The sequence below is a fragment of the Callithrix jacchus genome, chromosome 1 (assembly GCF_049354715.1).
Source record: "Callithrix jacchus isolate 240 chromosome 1, calJac240_pri, whole genome shotgun sequence".
NCBI lineage: Eukaryota > Metazoa > Chordata > Mammalia > Primates > Cebidae > Callithrix > Callithrix jacchus.
This window is the reverse complement of record NC_133502.1, coordinates 114,888,409-114,914,407: the sequence shown is the minus strand read 5'-3', so window position 1 is coordinate 114,914,407 and position 25,999 is coordinate 114,888,409. Positions and strand designations below refer to the sequence as shown.

Genomic DNA, 25,999 nt, shown 5'->3' with positions numbered 1-25,999 from the left:
TAAATATTTGGCAGCAGATTTTTAAAATTAGCATACAACAAGAATCAAGAAAAGAAATAACACATTCATCTGTCTTGATATAAGCAGATACATAAATGTTATATGTATAAATACACACTGAGTTAAAATGATTTAGAGTATCAGAGCTTAAACATCACATTTATATTTCCTTATGATATTGTATAATCATTAAGTAAATTATAGTTGAAAAAAATCTCTAATGTGGGATTTCATTTTATTTCAGTAATTGAGTCTAATTATATATTAAGATTTTCTATTGTACCTCAGTTTTCTCATTTAAAAAATAAGGATATTAACCATCCTTATAGGCTTCTAAGGGGTAAATTGGAGCTGATGCATACTTAGGATCCCTAGAACAGTGTCTGGTACCTAGTAATTGCTTAGTAAATGAAAACTATTGTTGTTACAGTTATCATCATTATTAAAAGTAAAGCTAAATTTGACAACAAGATTAAAAGATAGTGCAAACTCTCTGGCCTTGTGTTTTTACTGGCCATTTGGTGCATTATTGATCAGCATAACTGAATTTATTATGAGATGGTCCAAATTTGCGAACCAAGTAATGCCCAATCTACTGTGGTTTTCCTGAAACAGCTTACATTTCATGTCATTTTAACTGCATCAATAAACTCAAATTCACAGAAAATTTTGGCACATTTTAAATTAAACATTATTGAAAAATAATGTAAGCCAAAATTTTCCTATAACTGAAACACTGGTTTTTTACATTTTTGGGATACAGTTTTGAACCAGCTGAAGGCATTTGCTAATCCCAGTGTAGAAGGAACTGTAATGTATCATCAAATTCCTAACATAAGCATTCAGTGTTTATCATATATGCAGTCTGAAATCATTTTATTACAGAAACCTAGCCTTGATGATGCCAGGCTCTTATTCTACTAAGGAGAGATCACTACTATGGCTTTCATTAGATCATTTTTTTTCTTTTGATGGGTGTGTGAGACGGAGTCTTGCTCTGTAGCCCAGGATGGAATGCAGTGACTCACTCTCAGCTCACTGCAACCTTCACCTCCTGGATTCAAGCATTCTCCTGCCTCAGCCTCCTGAGTAGCTGGGACTATAAGCATGTGCCACCATCCCCGGCTAATTTTTTGTATTTTTTTTTTTTTTTTTTTTTTTTTAGTAGAGATGAGGTTTCACCACATTAACCAGGATAATCTCACTTGCCTTACCTCATGATCTGCCTGCCTTGGACTCCCAAAGTGCTGGGATTACAGACGTGAGCCACCATGCTTGCCCTTACTAGATCATTGCTATTTATAAAAACAGGGCTAGTAAATAGTTTTGCTGCACTGTTTCCATAAGTATCTTAATTTTGTTTATCAAGGTGAAGTCAGGTTCATTCCTTTTTCCAGTTTCTCCTCAAATACACGGACTTTTCTATTAATACACAGATAGTAAAATAAATAAAATAAAAGTTATTTCCAAGAAACTGGCAAAAAAATTCCTGCTTACATCAACAGGCATCCCAGACTAATACAGACCTTTTCCTTGTTAAACCCTGTAATATACCAATTTTAAATGGAAAACACAGTGGTAACTTTGAGATCCATGTTCATAACTGCTGTTAGTATGATTTTCCTATAAGAAAGGAGTCCATGAAAAACAATAGATTATCCAAAAATAAATTCTACCTCTTTTCTTTAGAAATACATGAAGGATTCATATATACATTTGCATGTGTGTTTTCTTCAGGATAGTACTAAAATTAATGTTCATCTACCTTGCCTGTATTATCCAGCAAGATATACATACTCCCAAGAGAGGTTGATTCTGGAAAAAGTTGCCGCCATGATAAAGTGTAGGGAAGTGCATCCCAATTGCCCGAACAAGGAGCTCAGTCAAGCCAGAAATTGGTTAATGAGTAACAATGTCTATTTAATATGTATACATCAAAAATTGTTTGTTGGATTCTGCTTCTGCTGATTTGAAGGAATTTGTATTATATGAATTATCTCATTACTAAAAACAATCTAAAATGGTAGTAACCTCTTCTAAAATGTGGCCAGATTTAAAGATTTAGATGGCTTTGTCTGAGGTTACTACTTGTTTAATAAATCACCCGCAAGACAAGGCTTTTATGAATCAAGCTGACTTTTTTCCTTAGACAAGTTATGATGTACTATTGCCCTTTGAGAGGATTTCATTAGTGTAGGAAATGAAATGAGCTACAGTAAAGGATCTAATTGCCCTGTGTTTATAGCCTGGACCTTGTAATAGCAGTTCAGTATCTTACCTTAACAAGAAGAGAAGCATTTGAAATATTGAGAGAACTGAGATTTAGTGAGGCTAAGGTGCTATATGAAATGTGAACACACTGCATTTGGGTTGGTCCTAGTTCTGAATTAATTTCCCTCATTAAATTACCAGTAAGTTGGGTTATTGTTTACAAGTCTTTTTCTGTTTCCCACTTTTTTCCTTAAGCTGCTTAAGGAGATATCTAGGAAACGCAGAAGCATCCGTTATGGGAGAGAAGTTGAATTAAAGCCATATATTGCTGCCCACTTTGATGTCCTTCCCACTGAGTTCACCCTGGGGGATGACAAGCATTATGGTGGATTTACAAACAAGCAACTCCAAAGTGGTCAAGAATATGTCTTCTTTGTGTTAGCAGTAATGGAACATGCAGAGTCTGTAAGTTCATTATGATGGCATCTGTTTCCTATGGAATGCTTATACATTTTCATTGAAATGTGGTTATTTAGGGATTTGTAGGTATATCCATCCCCATATTTCTCATGAACTGTTATTAAGTGTAATAACAGGTTGCCTACTCTTTGAACATTGCTGAATGTACTCCTCAAGACTGCATCACAAATGAGACTGTGACTCTGATGAAGGAAATTTAGGTGGCCCTCTAGTTTATGAAGTTCCTGATCAATACGACACGATTCTTGATACCTTTTGATGTAACACAAATATCATGTAGTTAGAGCCATCATTGCTCACAATCTCCTTTCCTCGTCCTTTCGAAATAACTATTGTGAAAAAAAAAAGAGAGAGAGAGAGACTGTCCTCATCTTGCATAATACCTGATTGACATTAACCCCTGTGATTACAGTGGAAACTCACAAGTTCTGCCATTCAACATGGCATATTTCTGAAAATATTGATTTTGGGGGTGATTGTAATTATTCTCCTGTATCTGCCAAGTGAGACGACAGTGCCTCTACCCGTATTAGTGAGGAAGATCTGTCTGGAAAGAGACAAATACAACAGCTTCTTTAATTATAGAAATTTATGAGTGACTGTATCAGTGAAAAGCCAAGAAAGTTAGACAATAATTTAATTAAAAAGACAATTCCTAAGGTATTCTAAATAATGAGTTTCCTTCTTTTATGTAATTCATCTTGCTTATATGTCATTTTATGCTTCAGTTGCTTTGAATGTTTTTTTAAAAAAGAGGGAGAGATACTGTAGATGGGAAGAGGTTGAATTTTGAAGTGGCAGTACACATGAACATTTAATATACATATTTTAAACTTCATTTTTCTAATCAGGGTCTAAATATGACAGGTGTGGCAAACAGTTGAGCCAGTCATTTTGCATATAGAAGCAGCTCATGATGTATCAAAGATTTCTCCACATCAGGGGTTAGTGTGTATAGTGGGGCCTCTCTTCAAGTGACTGAAAGAATTCCCCTGTGGAAAATCAAAACACAAAGGCAGCCTCTCTGCCTGGTTTACCTTTGTGCCCAGAATGTCATTTGAAAACAAAGTGATGGCCTTCCTGGAATTTTAATGTACAGATATGCTTTCTCTTTCTAGTTGAAGGTTTTAAGGCAGAATATCAAGGGAATGGAATGTTAAGAAATCATCTTTTTCTTTTATTCAAAAGTGACTTTTAAATATTTGAGAGGAATTTTCTTTTCATAGCTCTAGGAACGTTTTAGAAAACACACTCAGAGCATTGAGGCAGATCAGAGAATCTTGCAAAGAAGAGAAACCTCATTCGATCCTGCAGACTGAACCACTGAACCATTCTGGTTTCTGATGTCTTCCACTAGCATTTAAATGTGTCACAACTGATGAACAGTCTGTCCCTTTCTTTAGTATGTCATCTGCTTATTAATTATAGAATTAAGATTTTTTTTCCAAATGTGTTAAGGAAGTTGCCCCTTATCATCTTTCTCAGCATTGCTTTCAAATATATATGATATGTATTTCTTTTCCATATCGTATATATTTTCAGGCCTAGAAGAGACATATCCAGCTAGAGTAATTTTGCAGTGGGAAAGTCTTTGTGTAAGTCTCAGATTTCTCTAATAGATTATAACAATGTTCCTAACCATTCCAAGGGTAGACTGGTAATTTGCAAAGAGAAAATACTTTTCCCTCTCCCTCAAAGGCACAAGCTATCCCCTAATCCATTATATCGTATTAAGAAGATCAGATAACTGTTTGGGATAATCCAAAATTTAATCTCTTCTTTTACTCATATGTACAAGAAATTATACTTTTCATGAGGTTGGAATCATTTTATGACTGTTTTCATTTTCACACGTCTCTGTTTCTTGCATGGGTTGGAAATCCTTGTTCTTTGGGAAAACCTGTGCTTAGACTTCCATCTCAATGAACCATGATTATTATCTTTTTTTTTTTTTTTTGAGACAGAGTCTTGGTCTGTTGCCCAGGCTAGAGTGCAGTGGCGTGATCTCAGCTCACTGCAACCTCTGCCTCCTGGGTTCAAATGATCCTACTGTCTTGGCCTCCCGAGTAACTGGGGCTACAGGCACATGCCACCATGCCTGGCTAATTTTGTATATTTTCGGTAGAAATGGGGTTTCACCATGTTAGCCAGGATTGTCTCGATCTCCTGACCTCGGGATCCGCCCGCCTCAGCCTCCCAAAGTGCTGGAATTACAGGTGTGAGCCACTGCGCCTGGCCCATGATTGTTATTTTAAAGGCTCTTTGTAAAGAATTTCAAATCAGACAGTTTTGCTTACTTCTGTCTATCAAACAATTTGAGCATCACCTACAAAATGTATAAACCAAAACAATTATGTAAATAATTATGTTTCTTAGATATACAATTCTTTGCCAAGTCCTGTGTGTCAAACCTTACACCATACACATCCTTTTGTCCTTTAGCTGCTTCTGAGAAGCTTGGAAATATGGATTGAGTTTTCATCTTCTTTTCATGCATTAGAAAATCTGAAAATTTAGTCAGTCTCCTTCCTTGGCACAAGGACAAAAATGAGAAAGAAGAATAGTTTACAGGCATCCAGTGGAACGTTCGTTCTCCTGTTTGATGGCTGAGCTCATCGTACTTAAATTCAGAATAGATACCATAAACAAAAATTTTTAAAGATGCAGGTTAAAACACTTAAATGTATGTACTGATTATGAAAAATGAGTAGATATACTGGTGTCTTGATAATTCCAGCCATTTGAAAAGATGAACATTTTATTTTGTCTTATTCAGCCAAGATTTGCTGAGAACCCACAAAGTACAAGATTCAGTGCTAGCTGCTTTAAGCATATAAATGCAAATAATATATAAATCCCTACTTCTAGGAGTTTGTAGTTTCACCAAAGAAAATGAAGTATATATACAAATAAAAAGCTAAAATAGAGTTTGGTCAGTGGCGTTAAAAAAAATAAGGACTAAATAAAAATGTAGCTATATTATTTTTATCTTTTTTTTTTTCTTTTAGTGGAGGGGAATGACCAATGACTGCCAATCAGTTGAAAAGAGGTGGTTTCATTGGAGGCAGTATTCAAGTGGGGGTCTGAAGCGTTGTTCAATTTCAGAGGCTAAATGTTGTGGAACTTGTGAGGGAGTTGAGGAACAAGAATAGAGCATTTAGGGAGTGGCCGCAAGAAGCTCACTGTGATGGAATGTGTTGTATGTTGTAAGCAAGTTTAAAGTAAAATTGTGGATGCCCTTGAGAACCGTGCTAAGTTGTCTCCCTTTTATTTGGGAATCATGAGAGAGCCTCTTGAAGGCTTTATAGTTGCAGTTTAGGATGATACCTCTAGCGGCAGTGGAGACTATTAGTGGAAGGAAGAAACTCTTGGTATGTTGAGGAGCACATAAATAAGGTCCTAGAGAAAAGTGCACTCATGAGCCTGGAAGGAGAGCAGATGGACCTGGGGGTCACTGATAAGCTAAAACCAGTATTTCCATTCTATTCCTGTTACTATAAGGTAAAATCAATATCCATTCCTAGAAACTGAGAGGATGAGAGTATTTGGGAGGTCAGGAGGAAGGGAAGGAATATCTGGGAAAATTAAGAAATTCATACTTAATTTGAGTATATATGTAGCGGTCTTTAGACGTGACTGGAAATGAAGATCTGGTATTTCATACAGTATCTGAGTCTAGGAACATTAATGAAGACATAGTCTGCATGGAGGCTGATAGTTAAAGCTTGGGCTGACCTTGCCAGATAAGAGAGGACAAAAGATGCTAGTAGAGAATAGAATTTAAGAATGCTGGTTCGGGGCCAGGCACAGTGGCTCACACCTATAATCTCAGAACTTTGGGAGGCCAAGGCTGGAGGATTGTTTGAATTCAGGAGTTTGAGACCAGCCTGGGAAACACAGTGAGACCCATCTCTATAATAAAACTGTTTTTGAAAAAGAATGTTAGTCTATAGGATGGAGTCAGAGGCAATTAACTCAGCAGGACTTGAGCAGTTGGAAAGATTAGGATGAGAGAGAGAAAAAAAGAAGGCTTGATCCACAGTGGCAAATCTGGAAAAGTTGTCTAGAAAGATAAAGAGTAAATAAAGACAATTTGTTTTGGCAAATGAAAACAAAAATAGGACCAATGGTGGTGCTGGAGTGAGAAGAGATGAGGAGTGAGTGATAGGAGAAGCAGAGCAGCTAGTGGATATGGATTCATCTCTGCTGGACTGGGAAAGTAGAAGACAGGGCCTTGAAGTGGGCAGGGAGAGTCAGGAAGATGTTTTCCTAATATAGACTCAAATAGGACAGAACTAAATAGGATGGGATTTCATAGGAATAAAAATCATAGATATTTAGTCAATTTCTTCTCCAAGTAACTGTATTTTTAAAAAGTATATTATCAGTTGTCTATTGGGAACAAACATACCAGTCTCTGAGCAATAACTACAATAAAATAAAATGAGAACTGCTAAATTCTTTTAAGTACTAAAAATTCATGTTTTATGAAGCCGTGTATATCATCAGTTCTGTACATCTTGCATCTGTCATTTGAACTATGGAATTTGCTTTTGAAATTTTAGACTCTGTTCATTGTTTGGGCTCCAGTTTCTAACTAAAATGCAGAAATACTGAGTAGACCAAGCACTAAGAGGCACAGTAGTACTAACAACTGCTGACATTCACATTTAGTTAAATACTGACTTACTTTGCATTGTAAATATGTACTTTGGTCTCCTTAACTGTGTGATAATGCCTTGAGGTCTCGAACTCTAATATAGCCTCTTGATTTTCACTTAGCACCTAACACTTTGGCACAATGTAAATGTTCATTAAACATTTTGCCACTGGTTAATTACTGATACTTTACGCTTCATAGGACCATTTAATATGCCATATATAGATCCCAGTGAAAAAGTGTCTGTGAAGTAACTTGTACTGTCAAAATGATTTTATTAAAAAATATTTCACTCTATAGGAAATTTATATTACAAAACACTTCCTTTCTTTTCTTTATTCTCCTCTTCCTTCCCCCTCGCTCTATTTTGCTAACATTGCTTCACACAGTTGCCATCAAATCCACTATTTCCTGGATTTTTTGCTTCTTCACATGTTAAAGCTACTCTCTAGAAAGCCATTATTTTATAACTAAAATAGACTCTCCTTTTCCTTAGAAGATGTATGCAACCAGCCCGTATTCTGACCCTGTGGTGTCAATGGACCTGGATCCACAGCCAATCACGGATGAAGAAGAAGGCTTGATCTGGGTTGTAGGTCCGGTCCTTGCAGTGGTCTTTATCATCTGCATTGTGATTGCTATTCTTCTTTATAAAAGGTAGGTTTGCCCAGTATTTCTGTTGCAGTTTTGGTGGCCACCTTATTTTTAAAGACTTGATCACTGTTCTGCAGTCCTTCAGTGGTTGATTTTAGTAGAAATACTTCAGTGCCATTTCAGTTATTTTTGGAAAGTGTTTGCAGTAAGATCAAAATGTAACGACTGTATGATTTAGATTCTTATTCAGTGTTTGGTATAGACTTCTGTTGTCCAACATGGATCTATTCCAGCCTCCAAACTTCTGAGCTGCTTTATTCAGATAAGGACTTTTCATAACAGTTGAGGCATTAATGCATTCACAAACAAATAATTGCATGCAAGCTTGCACTTGATTGTTTTAGGTAATTAATTGCTCTATTTCAACATGTTTTTTGAAGCACTATTATGATTTTAGAATTTGTGTACATATCATAATCTAGTTTGCACAAGTGTTGAGACAGTTCCCTGTAGCTATTTCTCAAAATTTAGCAAAAGCAGATAAAAATCAAGGATTAAGGAAGAGGAAAAAAAAGAGGGATGGAGAATGAATCCTCTCTTCATTTTCTTCTCACCCTTATTCCACATCTTCACTGGTAAATTTGTATATGTGTCTAAGAAGGGATGCCAAGGTACCATTTTCCTTTTTAAAAACTATAATCTCAGTCTTATTATGCCCATGAATTGATTTGAGTAGTGCCTCTGACTACAATTCGGATGCAGATTATCTGTTTCCACCCAGATTTTTCTGATACGCCACTCTTTTTCAATTTTGTTTCTGCCTCTAACATCTAATCTCTAACAAGATTTTTCCTGAGGTCACTGCCCAGTCAGTTACATAGAGGACATTAGTAACTGTTCCCATAAATTATTTCTGTCTTAAAAATATAATTATAATATAAATATGAGCTTATAAAATAGCATATAATATACTTTCTTAAACGTTTAAAATGACTAAATTCAAAATTACTTTCCTCTATCAATATTTATTTTTTCCAGTCTAAATTGTATTTTGATAACTTTATGTTCTCATTTTCCTTGTGATGTGGTATGTTTTGAAATGCTACTGTGAAGGCGATCTTATCCCACCACTACAAGATACCTTCTTTCTCCCTGTCCCTGTCACCTTGGCCTTCAAAATCTGAAAAGAGTAGCTTCATTTTGATTCTCGCTTATCTACTTAATCTGATAATCTCATTTTCATTCATTCTTTTTTCTACCAATCTAGCTGCCTTTTGGGGGTTTACATTAATTATTTTCACCCTCACTCCCTTGTTCTTCTGTCCCTGGAATAGGTTTTTTCCCCTATAACCTCTTTTCATGAGTCTTTAAAAAAAAAAAAAAAGCAACAACTCCTTCAACACACTTCTCCTTTGAAACACTTGTTCTTAAAAGGCTCTATTTTATTTCATTCCAGCATGGAGAGAGGGTTGAGAAAATAAAGGACAAATGAAAGAAGTTCATAACCATAACCCATTAAATTGCCTATCCTATTTTAGAGTTATAAGGAAGGAAATAAATATCCATCTTTTTTTTTCATGAACACTGCCATCATTCTATTATCCATGCTGTAAAATAGCTGCAAAAGCAAGTGATTGAAAGCCAAATCTCCTTTCAGTTGGTGATTTGAATTTTCCCATTCCGATCTGTATCTATAATCGTGTATCTTAAGGAACTCATTGTATTTTATCACCTCTCTCCATGTAAGAGGTAAGGTCAGGAAGCACAAGGTACCACCTGCCCCAAAGTAATCATAGATCCTGCTTGAGTCCAAGCAGGAGCTGATGCCCTTTGCTGTCTGTACACTGCACCTGTTTCCAGAAGGAACGTCAGTAATAATAAGCAATAGTACAATTCTAATTGTTTTCTGGGAAATATTTGTTTAGGTGGTCACATTTACTGTGGGGGTCAGGTCAAAAAACAAATGCTTGTTGACACGTGTACTTCTAGGCCATTTCACCTGACATTTTGTGATTGTTTGAAATGGGAAAAATGAATGCCTTATTTTTAAAGTTATGTTTTATTTGGATATACATAGCTATCATTAAGTCATACCACGTAACAGATGAAATACGATTATAGCCCTAATAATTTTTAAAAGATAATTGTTTTCTTTCTTCATCTGCATGTGCTTAAAAAATAAACTCACTTATAAGTTTTCCTACTCCCACAAAAAGGAGTATGATATTTAAAGGTTTTATGACTCTGTTAAAATAGAGTAGCGTTTTAGTGTGGGCCTGTGTAAGCATCGTCTAATGCAATTGTTGGGAAATGCACACATCCTCGAATGCTAAGTATATTTAGCTAACCATCTGAAGGCCTATGAAGCGTTTCTGAAATAGAAATGCTTGCTTCAGCAGTAAAGAACATTCCTGACTTGAAATTCAAGTAGGCCCAACAATGTCCTTCTTGATTATCATGAAGCAGTTCAAAAGGAAATCTTCTGTACCCAATGAATAGTGTCTTTTATAGCTTGGATTCTGAGCAAAGTTAATTATGTAATAAATACTCCATTCCCTCTTTTTAGGTGCCTTTCAGTTTATACACAGGTCATTGGTAATGACTCACAATTGAAAGTATCATTATTATTACTATTGTCTAAATATTTCACTTCTCATATGCAAATAATGCTTTGAGGAGAAAATGAGAATAAAACATTGTTGACTCACATTATAGTGATAATCCACTTCATCATATATATGCTTCTGAGATTAGCAATAGGTCTCTAGCTACAGATAGTTTTATGATATATAGAAGTGTGTTTTAACCAGCTGTCTGAGGAAACTTTAAGACTTATTAGATATATTCATGTGGAAATGGCATACTTTTTGATCTGATATTCTGTTCATTTAACTTTTATTTTTAATCTAGTAATCTGAACACCTATAATACATTGATAATCAGTAACAAAAAGTATCAGGGCTTTGTAAGGTCCCTAAAATACTTTTTGAACCATCATAAAATTAAAATATATTTAGTATACCTTTAATGGTATAAACTTTCATGTACTGTATTTTTTTAAATATGATATGGGCCGTGTCTTAAATACACCTTACAGAGATAAGATAGTAGCAAGGTTTGGACAAATACTGGACTGAGGAGCCAGGAAATCTGAGTCTGAGTCCCAGCTCTGTGACTAGCTGGTTGCTTGTGGTAGAAATTCTTGCTCACACTGTGAACCTGGATTTCTTCCTTATGAAGTAATGGGTGGACTAGATAATTAGGGCTTTTTAATTATAATGTTATATAATCTGAAAACATTAAACACCAGGTAATAGAATTGGAATTGCACATCCATCTACTCCGACAAAGAAAAGGAAATCCATAAAGCAATTGAAAGTTCTTATTCTGTATATCTGTTACATACGTAAAGCTTTTCAGACTTTATTCCAGAACTGTCCAAGAGGTATTTATATAGAAAATAAACACTTAAAAATAAACTATTAACCTTACCTCTGTGGAAAAGCATTTCAAGATGGATGAGAAATGTTTATTACATACTGTGGAAACAACGAAGATGTGGATCAGGAGGTCCTAGGAGTCTGAGGCACATTTTAGGCAAAATTAACATCCTTGAATGGTGATAATCTAGCCTGCATGCACACTGTATTTCTATACCCATCCCAAGATGTGTAGGCCATGAGCTAGATGAGACTAAAATACAGGCTTGAGTTTTTCCAGCTTTTTCCAGCTACTACACTGGCTCTCTCAGAGCAGGCTTTGTGTCTTTAGTCTTTTCTTTTTGTATCAACTCTCCATATAGTTCCAAGACCTCATCAAAGAAAGAAATGCAGTCCAGAATATTTTGAGAATCTATGAAGAAATATATGGCCACACCCAGCTGCACTTGTCCCTGCTTTCTGGCTTCTGAGTAGGCCCTCCCTGAGTTAGAAATGCCTTTCCTGTCACTCCCCTGCCACTCCTTCTGGCTTGGCTCACTCTAACTCATCCTTTGGAAGTAAGCTAGGATGCTGCCTGCTATCAAGGCTTTCTGGGTGCCTGCCTCATCTCCTGTGTTCTCTTCTCCTTACCGCTCTAGCAGTTCGGGTTGCCTTCAGATCAGCTTTCGTAGGCTCTTAAAGTACTTTCTACTTGTCTATTATAGAACCTACTGCATTATGGTCAATGCCCCTTTTCTTGGCACTCTGCCTCCACTAAACTGCAAGTCAAGAATTCTGTCTTATTCATTATTGTGCCCTAGTGCCTAGTAGAGTGCCTGGCCCCCCACATTATTGGATAATTAAACGTATACAAGTCAAAGAGCGTTAGACAAACTCAATTCCTGACATACATGGAAAGTATGTCAAACCTGTTGACTCCATCATTCATTATTATCACCTTTATTTTGGCTGGCAAAAGTTGTAATAAAATCCCTGGCCTATAAATTTACCAGTCGTGAATGCTTTCAAACTTGGGTATGTACCCATGTGTATGGTGAGGCTAACCTTTATCTAAAACTATGCATTTTTTCATATAAATAAGTATCCTTTTAATACACAAAACTGATAATTCAATAGGTAGTTTTCCATCCTGAGACATAGATTTTCCCACAGCTGATTCCCTGATAAAGTCATTGATTTAAAAAGTGAGCAAGTTGGAAACATTTATGTAGGATTTTTGTTTCACCTGGCACACCTAGTAAACCACTTTAAGATTAAGAGTAAGAAGAATTAACCAATGTGTTTGATATCATTTTCATCATTAACTTTGTATGTGTGTGTTTGTACACTTTAAATGTGGATTTTTTTTATTTTTGAAAAGGGATGGATTCAGTTATCTCACAGTGCCAGATAGTCCAGCAACTTGGATATTGATTTCATTGGCATTAAGAAAAACGTAGTACCTTTATTTTGCAATTAGGAACTCATTGAAAACTTTGCAGTTTGCCTCAAAGTGAAGATTTTTTGATTAATTGTTTTCAGGAACAGGACATATTCTGCAGAAGTAATGTGATTATTTAAACAGTCAACATATTATCACAGGTGAAAGGATCTATGAGCATGAACTAGTTGTGTTCGCAGACAGCAGCGCAGACTAGGAAAATACCTGTTCTGTCAGTGGCTGGTAATAAAATGTTTTTCTGGATTAGCCTGACTGTATAAATGGGCCATGCTCTATAGATTTGTAATGATGGGTATTAACATTTTCCTAAACTAAAGATGAGCTTAATCCTTCACTGGAAAAAAGATGTGGCAAGAGGTGTTTGAAGAAATTATTTCTACCACCTTACTACCTTTTCGTGTATTATTTGATGGTGTAAATTTCTGTATAGTTCAATACAATTTGCAGATATTTTATATCATGAAAGGAATGACATACCTCTTAATTGAAGGCTTTTTATTTTAAATGAATAAATCTCTTTATGGAATGATACTGTATTCCCATTGAGTCTGTTAGTAGTTTTCATATAGCATGTATTTAAAAAATCAAATTATCTCTCTACCATCAAATACTTCCTGGGATATTATTAATTGTGGCAATATTTTGTAGGTGATGGATAAAAGTGCATGTGGTATTCACACACACAACACACACACACACACACACTATGTATTCAGTGATGTAACTTCATGTCCTCTGTTTATTTCATAATCAGAGGTCTATAATTACTTTGATTCACTGTCGCTTCCAAATGTATGTCAGTTATGTGTCCTCGCTTGTGAACACTGTTTCTTAAATCTTGGTTGTCATGGTTATCCTTGTTACCATTGACCAACTAACATTTAGCCTTTCTTTTTCCTTTTTTGCTGCATTAAAATGGAGCAGTAAACCCGACAGGTGAGGAATAGAGAACAAACCCCTTTAATGCTCAGTAAGAAAAAACCTAAGAAACTTAGACATTGGAGATGCTGAAGAGGGGAGGGCGGGGCTGCATCCAAAAGATGATACCTGGCACGTGGAAGATGGGCAAAGCCTACATATATACAATAACTTAATTTAAATGATTTTGAGGAAAGTAAATACTTTGTTACATTAAAAAAAAACAGATTAAAGGTGAAATTTAAAAGACAGTACACAAACCAATATCTGCGTTTTGTTTGTGGTCAAGATTAAAATGGGCATTTGTGTGTGTCGTGTCTACAGAGCAGAAATGTGAGGTGTCTCATAAGCTGTTTTGTTTTGTCTTATTTTTACCAAAGATTAGTTTTCAAGTTTGATTACAGATCTCCTAATGATATTAGCATTTTCACACCCTGCAAATATTGATGATAGTGCCTTAGTGAGAACTCTTCCCTAATTCAAAATTATTATCCATGTCTTCCAGTCTTGAATAATAACAGCAATAATCATAGCTAACATACACTATGTGATTATTGAATGATTAATCCAAACTAACCTTGTAGCTTTCGAACTCATATCTATATATTCATATACGCTTATGTATAAATATGCATGTAACATATATATAAATTCCTGATTACAATTAAACTACAAAAAAAAAATCTCAGAGATTACCTACCTTTCTCCCAATGTCATATTTCAGTGGTTTCCAATGAGTGGTCTCTGGACCAGCAGCCATAGCCTCAGCATCACCAGGGAACTTGATAGAAATATACATTATTGGGCCCCACCTCAGACCTACTGAATCAGAGACTCTAGGCATTGATCCAGCAGGCTGTACTTTAACAGTTCTTCCCAGGTGATCCTGATGCATAGTAAATTTGAGAACCACTGCTGCATTATTTACACCCAAATCACTTTACATTGGTCAGCAAGCCTCATGTTCAATGATAAGAATCTTTAAACCTCTGTGAGGGTGTCTTTTTGTGTGGACATTTCTAGTGTCCATTTTGTCAGCAAAAACACCTGCAAAATAGTTTTTTGTTTTTCAGCCAAAAGGCAAAACCTTTTAAACTCACTTAAAATGCTCAGATATCTACCTTTCATTATAACACTTTTCGCATTTTATAATTTAATCAATGCTTACTTTTTCTATTAAAATGAGAGTTGAGCCAAGACTTAGACATCATCTAATCTCCCTCTATTTTATGTGCAAAGAAACAGAAAAGAAAATTTGTAGTTGGCACAGACTAGTAGTGGCAGAGTTGGGATAACATTCTTAATGTTATCAGAAACATGAAGTATTTGGAATGATTTACTTGAATATTCATAGGAGAGATATTTCATAAGTATATCTTTCTTTTGAAAGTGTGTGCTCACATTTCTGTGTGTCTTTGTTTCAAGACCATAAGTATGACCTTTCACTCAGCTTCCCTCAACTTCCCTTTGTTTTTTTCTCCCCTGAGAAATGAGAGCCTGGTGAAAGCTAAATGCCCCGGGCCAGAGCAGCATCTGTGTTGTGTATTACCCGCATCCCAAACAACCACCTGCTTTGATAGTATTAGCGGTTTCGGACAGATCCAGACTGTCAAGTGATCGTCCCTTTCCTTTTCACCTACATAGCTCCTACACATAATACATACCTCTCGTTGCAACAAATAAATTTGCACTAACATTTTGTCATCTTAGTAGAAAAAATAGAGTGTAGCAAGGCAAAATTTAGAATCTGTTTCTAGTCATTATTCTTTCCATTTTTCAAATTGAAAATGAGAATGATGACACCTCTGTAATTTATCAGGAGAAATGTTACTACTTACATTCATGTTGAGCCTAATTTAGACCATTATATGACTTTTTAAAACTCTTTAGTATTATTACCAATGATGGCCAAGCTCTTATCTTCCACATCTTTCCTAAAAATTGTTTCTGTGTTAGGAAACAAACATTCTAGAATATCACATAATAAGTGTTTTAAAATAATGTGATAAGAATGTGGACAGCCAGAATTATCCATGTTGTGATCATCGAAACAAAACTAAGCAAAATACATTTGAGCAGCTGCCTTTCTATTTGGCTAGGATTTCAAGAGTGTGAGAGCTTGGTAAGAATTTCATATAAATATACAGTGAAAGAGAAGTTAGTTATTAAATGTCAGTACACCTCTCTGTTCATTAAAATTGTGAATTGTAATTTTGTCCCATGTCTTGAGCTTTCTGAGACTCACATCTTTGTGAAAAGATGTAATTTCTAACTTTCCTGGTACCAGAGAAATTGGCTGAATTCCTTTAGAGACTTTTCTTTTCTGTCCCTCCAGCTCAGTGTCACTCACCCCAGCCAAGGGGAAAAAGAAGATAAGGAGGTTACTCTACAATACCTGTAAAAATAAAGCAGTTTTCTTGCCTAGCTAGATATTCCTAATTCTGGGTTCCATAATCTTGCAAGAATGGCAGAGCCACGTTGGGAAGGGAGAAAGATCTAAATTTTAGTCATTGGGCCTGACACATTAGTAAAGAAATGCATGTGTGCCAATTTATGCAAAATGGCAAAACATGAGACAGTCTATCGGTATTATTTGAAGTGAGAAGACCAACCATATGTATCACGTGGCATGAACTGGCTAGCTGTACCCAGTGACGTTTCATTAACCTATTTCAATTTTGCATCTTCAGTGGTAAGAGGAGTCTCTTAGTGTGGTGAGGCAAAGACCCATAGCATAGACACAGTGACAGTGCCTCTTCTGAAACTGGTCATCATGTCCTCCTTTCACATGGTCTTCTGAGCCTGTCTTTTTCTTCCTCCTCATATCTTTTTCACCAGCCCTTCGTCTCTTCTTTTTCTTTCCTTCTTCTTTTCTACTCTATAGAACTGTAGCTGCCAGTACCTTGGCAGGTCTCAGAATACTGCTCCCCTCTGATTGGTGGAATGGCTTGGCAGTACATTTTGTCCCAAGGCTGTATCTGATACCTTTAGGTAGAAAGAGAAATCCTGAGACAGGTTAATCCAAAGTACTGAGAAAGCAACGTGTCTAATAGGACTTACCCACGAAACTATATTCCATCAAGGATGTCTCACTGAAGGCATTATACTTGAGTAAATCATGTGCATTTCCCATTGGTATCAATCTTCCGTTCATCCCCTGGTTAGTTTTATTTTATACAGATGAGCGGAAATAGGAGGAAAGGCTGTTTAACAGGAGCCCCCTGGCTAACCATAGAACAACCTGGGTGGCGTTGAATGAGAGCCCATTGCCACAGGAAAGCTAATGAGCTGTACACAGTCACATTGAACAGAGAAAAGCCAAATTCCTGAACACTGTGCAGCACCTTTCCCCCCCGAATAAAAATGCCTTTGCTTTGAGCGGGGCTTAGATACTAGGATTGTGACTCTAGCATAGAGATTGTAGGAATCAGTATTTGGGGGGGAAAAAAGCACTGTTTTAAAATGGCTTCCATTGATTAAATGGGTTTTTAATCTAATTCAAGCTGGAAGAAGATAGTTATGACTGTGATTAATTTTTTAATGGATAAAGAAATCTTACGTACAGATTGATCTGACATTTCTTGCATAGAAATTTGTTAAAATTACATAAGGAGAGCTTAAATGGGGACATCTAATAACGCTAGTAGATAGCTTTTAAAACAAAGATGATGAAATGTATTGTGTGAAGAATCACATTTATAACAAGGCACTGTCAATGGTACCTTGAATGTTTATCAGGAAAGTTGATCTACCCACCAGGTGAAATTACTTTTTCTCTGATCTTTCTGTGAACCTTTCATTAACAAAATATTAATCACAGTTAGCTTAACATTGTTAAGAGCTAATACTGTTTTTTTCCTTCACATTTCAAAGAGAAAAAGGAGGTTTGTTTTACTTGACACCGATTCTCCTAGGTATTAGGATAACTTGGCATATTAAAAATGCACTTGTATTTACCTGCCTTAATGGGAAAAGCTAAGGCATCTCCACTGTGTAGTCACCACTTATATGTACTTAGAAAGAGATAAGGGGGACAGATTTAGCTGTTCAGCTTAAAGCCAACAACAGTGTTAGTATTGGTGACGTAGGGGTATCCTACCCTGTTCCTCACAAATAGAACTAGCAGATAGGAGAGAATTGCTCAATAAGGGTCCAAGCATATCTCAACAAGATCCCCTTGAAGGCTAAAGGCAGAGTTGCTGAATTATTTAATCCTAGAGTTGGAGGAAGACTTCGAGATCATCTACCTAAACAAAAATGTTAGACCTGAGACAACACTGTAGGCCAAGAGAGAAAAAGCAGCCTGAACGTGGTCACAAGCCAGCTGGGTTAAAAAGCTATAAAACAGAAAACTTGGGAGGTGGTGGGAAGTACAGGTGCAACTCTCTGCTTTTTTATCTGTTTCAATTGATTTTTGTTTTCCTCTTAAATTTGTATTTTCTCCCTATAGGAAGAGGGCAGAGTCTGACTCTAGAAAGAGCAGCATACCGAACAGTAAGGAGATCCCTTCACACCACCCAACAGACCCCGTAGAACTGAGACGCCTTAACTTTCAAACACCGGGTAAGAAGCGCCACACATCTTATCCACACACAGTTTATAACCAAAAGTTTTACAGCTCAATTGATATTAGGAGTTGAATATATCACTTTATTTTGAACCATTTTGTTCATCCTGCTCTTTTATTTTTATATTGTGGAGACTCGCCCAAGCAAGTCTGAAAGGAAATTAAGATCTTTATGCAAACCTGAAGTGGGCTGGGGAAGGAAAGGAAATGCAGTGCTCCTTCAAATTTGGGAAGAACTATAGTCTTTGATAATATCTACCATGTTTATGATTATTGTTTTTATTATTTCCAATAACACCAATCTGGAAAGAATTCCTTTTCTCATCTTATCAAGTGAATGAATGAGTAAATGGATGGATGACTGTACACATCTTTCATCCCATTGGAAGAGCATAGATTTGTTCTGTATTTTTGTTTGTGTTTATGGTACTCTGAAAGAGGAAGGAAGAAAGGGAGGGAAGGAGGAAGTAAATGAGACAAGTATTTTTAAATATTACCTATACTAAATTTCACTGACCACTTCAGGCTTTTTACTAGAGAGAAACATAAAGTGACTGAGGAAAACAGAAAATAGACTTGCTTCTTAAAAAAAGAACAGTAAGTGCTTCAACAGAGGAATACTACTATTCCTGCTGAGGGGCCTTCTGTACAATATTGTTTATTCAGGCCTAGATCTATTTTGCTTTCCTTCAACTAAAGCATGTTTATACCAAATGAACAAATTGCGAATGGCAGAGGGAGCTGAAAATTTAAAACCAAGTGACCCTATCTTAATATGTTATGATCATGAACAAAGTGAAGAGCTAATCTAAGAAGGCTTTGGAATTAAAATGTGGTTGTAATGTTGCCACACAAATTGTAGACAAGTTTCTTTACATCATATGGGTGTTCTGATTCACAATATGATACACTGCAGATATATTACACTGCACATTTCATAGTGACTTATTTTGAGGATGGTTTATTATGTTCAACATATTTTCTCTTTTACATGTAGATGTATCGTAGTAACTAGTAACTCTTCCATTGAAAGAAATGTTTAGCATGTGGCTATACAATCATCATACTTTTGATATTTAAAAAAAACATTCCAATTCATATGAGGTTAGACTTTAAAAAAATTATTTCATCATGCACCGGGAACTTGTGCATGATGATTGAACAAGCTTGGGTCGTCTTCCAAGATGGCTATAGTCCCCTAGATGCGTCACATTGAGTCACTTCCTCAGTGTTTTATTAAGGCAAGTTGATATAATTTAAGTTACTGTAGTAAATTTTATTGGTTCCGTGCTTTTTAAACAGAAGGATACTGACACTTGAGGCTACAGGCAACTTCTTTTTGTTTTTGGTTGTTTGATTGATTGATTTTTTGAGACAGGGTCTTACTTGCTTGCCCAGGCAGGAGTGCAGTAGCACAGTCACAGCTCACTGCAGCCTCAGCCTCCTAGGATCAGGTGATCCTCCCACCTCAGCTTACCAGATAGCTAGGACTACTGGGGTATGCCACAACACCCAGCCAACTTTTTGTATTTTTTGTGGAGATGGAGTTTGGCCATGTTGCCCAAGCTGGTCTCCAACTCCTGCGCTCCAGCAATTCACCTGCCTTGGCCTCCCAAAGTGCTGGGATTTCAGGCATTAGCCACCACTCCTGGCCTACAGGCAACTTCTTAATAATGGAGCCAGGAATTTATATTCCTTTCAATTCAGCAGACTGAATGTATAGAGGACACAAAAGCTGAAGAAGCGATCTGCTACATGATTCCTTGCATATTTTACCTCTTCCCGCTTTAAAAGAGCAACACATTGTGGAAATAGAAAAAATGATCAGGCAGGGCATGATGGCTCACGCCTGTAATCCCAGCACTTTGGGAGGCTGAGGCAGGTGGATCATGAGGTCAGGAGATTGAGACCATCCTGCCAACATGGCGAAACCCCTTCTCTACTAAAATACAAAAAAAAAATTAGCTGGGCGTGTTGGTGCATGCCTATAGTCCTAGCTACTCAGGAGTCTGAGGTGGGGAATCACTTGAACCTGGAGGCTAAGGTTGCAGTGAGCCAAGATCGAACCACTGTACTCCAGCCTGGCGACAGTGAGAGTCTGTCTCAAAAAAAAAAAAAGAAAGAAAAAAGGATCAGATTTCTCAGTACCTTGCTGCTACCTCTGTACTGCCCCTCCTTCCTCTGTTTTTTGACATAAAGTGCCGTTTGAGCTGGAACCAACCTTGATCTTCCACCAGAGGCAAAAACACAGTGTAAGGTTGAGCAGAAAGGCAAAGGTACCCCCAAAAGAAAAGAGCTGTCTGTGCAGAGAGAATAATTAGCAGGTGCTGGTGACTGCAGGTAAGAGAATAGGAATGTCTTCAACCAGGAGACCTCTGTCTGCAAGTACTTCTCACTTTCAGGTGTAATTTTGCAAATACGGCCAAACTCAAGAATTCTATTAGCAATTTAATTTTCCCAGTGTAATTGGGGATATTATATCCATTTATAGAGAGAATCTGTTAAATTTTATATAAGATACCAGAAATAAGAATGAATGTTACAATTGTAACATGTCTTTTATCGCCAATGACTTTATAAAATTAAAATGGAGACCTGAGTATAAAGGAAAGTGTCGCTTAACTAAAGTTAGACTTTTCACCTCAAATGGGTAAGAGAATAAAGTGGACAAAATGAGATAAGAGAGGAGACGTAGTAGAGGAGGAGACTAGAAAAGGAGAAATTGTCCTAAGATTCTAGCACATGTTTTCACTCAGGAAGCAATACATTATGCCCTTTGGCTCAGGTAAGCAATCCACTTAAGCTTGATTTGTTGAAATTATTTATTTGCCACCCAAGTTCTAAGTTGTGGCCTACTGCCTGGAAAAATTTTTACCATTTTACAAAGGAAATAGACTCAAATGTTAATGTGAAATTCATAGAAATGTGACCCTTCACTTCAGCCTGTATGAATTTTAGCCAGTGGCTGTGAATTACCTTAATTACTTGCCAATAGGATGAGAGAAAAATGTGGGGTTGTTAATCCAATAACCCTTTCGTGCTTTTTCTTCTCTTCTTTTTCATGAAGAATCAAGAGTTTTATTGGATAATTAAATAAAGTAATTCTTTATTAGGTGTTGCATAGCAGGTACTATGATGCTGCTTCATTTTTAGATTTTTAAATTATTTACATTTCACTGTCTGAATGTGGCTTTTTATATATAATATCTACTATAAATGTATAATTGCTTATCCCCAAATATTGTAACAGTTGAGAATATTAATAATATACATAAGTAGAGAATTAATAATCCCCATCTTATGTTCTGAAAATGTTTTTCAATGAAATGCGATGCCTATGATTTATATAACCAGTACCTAGTACAGAATTTGTTTCCAAAGGCAAATTGATTTCCACTTCTGATGGGTCTGTTATGAATGACAAAATGGCAAACAAGCATTACCATTTGAAATTCAGTAGGCCTTTCAGAAGGTAAAGAAAGCACATTGCTTAGTTCAGTGGTTCTATAAATTCTACTTTCTCAAAAAAAATCATCTTGTAAATGAAAGATTCATTTACATTCCAAGTTTTTCTTTTGGAGAATATAGATTTAAGGAGTCAGATCTTTTTTCTTTAACTTTGTCTGATATTTCTAATTTTATATAAATTTAGCATTCCAACAATCTAAGTACGTCAAAGAACTGTACCTTTAAACGCAATACCACAAACATAGTTCCATCCACTGTTGCTCAGCTAAGGCACAAAGAGAGGACAGAGAAACCGGCTTTTTTTTTTCCATATAACCATCCTCCTGAGGTAGGAGAGTGTGGAAAGGAACATTACTTCAGCACATTTTCAAACTTTTGTTTTTTGAGATGGCATTTCACTCTTGTTGCCTAGGCTGGAGTGCAATGGTACGATCTTGGCTTACTGCAACCTCTGCTTCCCAGGTTCAAGGGATTCTCCTGCCTCAGCCTCCTGAGTAGCTAGGATTACAGGCATGCGTCACCACACTCAGCTAATTTTGTATTTTTAGTAGAGATGGGGCTTCTTCATGTTGGTCAGGCTGGTCTTGAACTCCCGACCTCAGATGATCTGCCTGCCTCGGCCTCCCAAAGTGCTGGGATTACAGGGTGTGAACCACTGTACCCAGCCTCCTTTTCAAACTTTTGGACAAGAATCAAGTCACTCTGTGACACTGCTGATAGCCTTCCAAAGAAGCAGCTTGGGCTTGAGTCTGTACAGAGCACCTTAAGGAGTCACTGTATCTTCTCATTCTGAGGTCACTGATGGTGCTGGCAGCTAGAGATAGTCCAGGGCTGAAGCCCACCAATATGTTACTGACAAGAAAGTTCTTGGTCTTTTTAGCTTTAAGATGAGTGAAAAAAGATTCGCCAACCCATCCCCTTCTTTAAAACTATTTTATTTTTGTCTTGTTGAGCTCAGTATAATTGTGACTTAACCCATTGCTGTATCAGAGACAATATGGAATTGTTGAATAAATGTTCTGTTTTTCCCTAAATGGTAGTTTTTTTAGGAAGAGGGCTAGATTCAGGATAAACAGTCTGAACAGTCTGATGGGATCCCAGGATGCTGCACTGTTAGGACTAATCTATTACTTAAGTGATGGGTTCAAATGGTAGGTCTGGACTAATATATAGGAACAGTTATCATTTTTGGTGCTTGTACACTTTCATTATTAAAATATCCTTTAAAATGAAAAAGAAAAAGAAAATCAAGTCACTCAGTGAAACACTGTATGTAAGCGTCTGAACAGGTCGAGGAAGCTCACGCTTTCACAGTTGAAAGCAAGCACCTCAAATTGTAAGTATTTTGCATGATTGTAAATGTCTATTTTATTGAGGTTCAATATTTGAGACAACATGAACTACCTAATCTTTTCAGAGAATAATGGTTTAAAAAAATAAATCACTGATTATTAGTGTACAAGATCAGCCAGAATTAGTGTGGAACAGGCAATTTCAGTAACATCGGTCATATCACCAATAACTCTACCAAATTAAAATGGGGACTTAAGTATTTAGGAAGGTATCATTTAGCTAAGGATTGACTTATCAGTTCTAAGAGGTAATAAAATAAGGTGGACAAAATGAGTAAAAGAGACAGGTGGTGTAGTAGAGGAATTTACTAGAATTATTAACTGCTGATCAAGTTTTACAAGTCTTTAAGGTGTATGGAAGAAGGGAAGAAAATATTCACTTATAAAAGATGCATTTACTTTGAGAGGCCGAGGCGGGTGGATCACCTGAGGTCAGGAGTTTGAGACCAGCCTGACCAATATGGTGAAACCCAGTCTTTTCTAAAATACAAAAAGTTAGCTGGTCGTTATGGTGAGTGCCTATAGTCCCAGCTGCTGCAGAGACTGAGCCAGGAGAATTGCTTTAACCTGAGAGGCAAAGGTTGCAGTAAGCTGAGATCACGCCACTGCACTCCAGCTTAGGTGATACAGTGAGACTATGTCTGAAAAATAAAGAAAGAAAAAGAAAGAAAGGAAGGAAGGAAGGAAGGAAGGAAGGAAGGAAGGAAGGAAGGAAGGAAGGAAGGAAGGAAGGAAGGAAACCTCAATTAAGCACCATACATCTTTGTAGACAGCAGTAACTGAGTATGCCTTAGTATAGGTTGACAGATGTGTTGCCTATTAAACAAAAAGGAACTGTGTTAGCCTCATTTGGAAGGAAAGTTTTCTTTTTTTTCTTCTTTAAACAATTTCTTAGTTATTTTAGTCTCTCCCTCCTAGTACATCTTTTTAACTTCAAAAGCAACACATTTATTGGGAAAATTTTGGAAAATAGTAAACAAGCTTGTTAACAATTATTGCATATAGATTGTGACCATTTCGGTGTTCATTATATTATTCTTTAATTTTTTTGTATATTTGAAAATTTTTACCATCATATGGTGGGAAAGGGGCCAAGAAAAGCACTTTTAGAGAAGAAAAATTACTCTTCATTCCACCACTTTTTTTTTTGATGTACTTAAAGTAAAAATTAAAAGATTTTTTACTCCAATTTAGTCTCCAGAAATATCTGCCATGTACAATTTCATGTATATCTTTCTAGACTTAATTTGTATGTGTAGTTCTTTAAATGATATACACTAGGTAGGTGTGTGTGTATGTATATAATATGTCATATATGTATAAACACACACAATTTGCTGTTGTAACATTTAACTATATAAAAACAGACATTTTTACAAGTGAGTGTATTATGTCTTATGTTCTTTTTAACAGCTAATGGCAATGATGGTAGTCTGTTCTGTATATAACAAAACGTATTAACTCATTCCCTATTAATGGAGGCTAAGTTATATCTCATGTTTTAGTATTACAAATACTACTGTAATGAGCATTAGTGAGCCCATATGTTTTGACACCATCGTTGCTATTTCTGCATGTTAGACACCTGGAAATATGATAGCAGTGTCCTAGGGTAGACACATTTACCATTTTGATAGAGAAACCAAATTACAGACTTTTTGAAATGCTGTAAAAATCCTTTACTGACAGTTTGACCCGTCTGGCCCATGGCCTCTAGAATTGGACAAAATGATGAAGATAAATCCAGTATTATAAAAAAAGATGATATATAAGAAAACCAAGCAAACTACAATATGTGTTCATTTTTCTTTTTTCCCCCACAAAGAAAATTTAGAGGTTGAGGATCTTAGAGAAATCCACTTAATTTTCAGTACAAAGAAAGTTGTAAGAGAAGATGCTACCGATAGCATTGGTGGTACACCAATCATTACCTTTTCTTGTGCCTGGATATTCAATATTAAATTTTTGGCTGTCCCTGTCCATATCTCCTTTCTGGCCCCAAAATACCTGCAAACAACCAAAACTATAGTGTTTATGCTTGCACCTTTTAGGAAAAGAGATTTAAAACTTGATGATCAGATGTTACAACATAAAGACCTCGTTTTCATTCCTTGGATGACCTTAATATGTTTTGCCCTAAAGCATACATGGATGGTAGGTGATTGATGGGCTGTGAAAAATAAAACCAACCTCATAAAAAGTTAACGGATCAGAAATAGTGATATCAGCAGCAGAAATGTCTGCACAGCAACTGAATGGGCTTCAAAAAGCTCTCGAGCTATGTCTTCTGATCTATTAATACTATTAATTAGATCTGGGCTAGCAAGATCCATTGTTATATATACTTTCTTCATATATTCATATTTCATTTTATACAGTAAGGAATTTAGGAATATGACCTAGATTGAGAATACCAGATGGGTTCTTTCTGTTTTATAAAATGATGATTCATTAAATCTAAGTGCCAAATTTCTGATATAAAGGAACATAGTTTGTTCAAATTCTGTATTTTGAGAAAGTCTACATTCAAACTGAATTTAAAAAAAAAAAATTTTTTTTAACGTTTTGAGACAGGATCTTGCTCTGTTGTCCAGGCTTGAGTGCAGTGGCACAGTCATGGCTCACTGTAGCCTCAACCTTCCAGATTCAAGCAGTTCTCCAACCTCAACCTCCTAAGTAACTGGGACCACAGGCGTTTGCCATCATGCCTGGCTCATTTAAAACAGTTATGGTTTTTGCAGAAACGGGGTGTTTCTTTGTTTCCCAGGCTGAACTGAAACTCCTGTAAACAAGTACAAATTTTGAATTTTATTTTATTTTATTTATTTTTGTAAATTTTTTATTGCATTTTAGGTTTTGGGGTACATG

General features: G+C 36.3%; 1 protein-coding gene across 50 annotated transcripts in view; it reads left to right on the top strand.

The window, feature by feature from the left end:
- Positions 1 to 25,999, top strand: part of PTPRD (protein tyrosine phosphatase receptor type D) — a 2,336,513-nt gene that overhangs the window by 2,186,638 nt on the left and 123,876 nt on the right. For 23 of the 50 annotated variants that reach the window (XM_035293431.3, XM_035293380.3, XM_035293124.3 and 20 more), the window contains 4 exons: positions 2,467 to 2,676; positions 7,848 to 8,008; positions 13,748 to 13,762; positions 18,195 to 18,307. In XM_035293431.3, coding sequence (XP_035149322.1) covers positions 2,467 to 2,676; positions 7,848 to 8,008; positions 13,748 to 13,762; positions 18,195 to 18,307 — 499 coding nt within the window. The remainder of the gene's footprint in view (positions 1 to 2,466; positions 2,677 to 7,847; positions 8,009 to 13,747; positions 13,763 to 18,194; positions 18,308 to 25,999) is intronic. The other 27 variants (XM_078368970.1, XM_078368938.1, XM_078368903.1 and 24 more) reach the window with 5 other exon arrangements.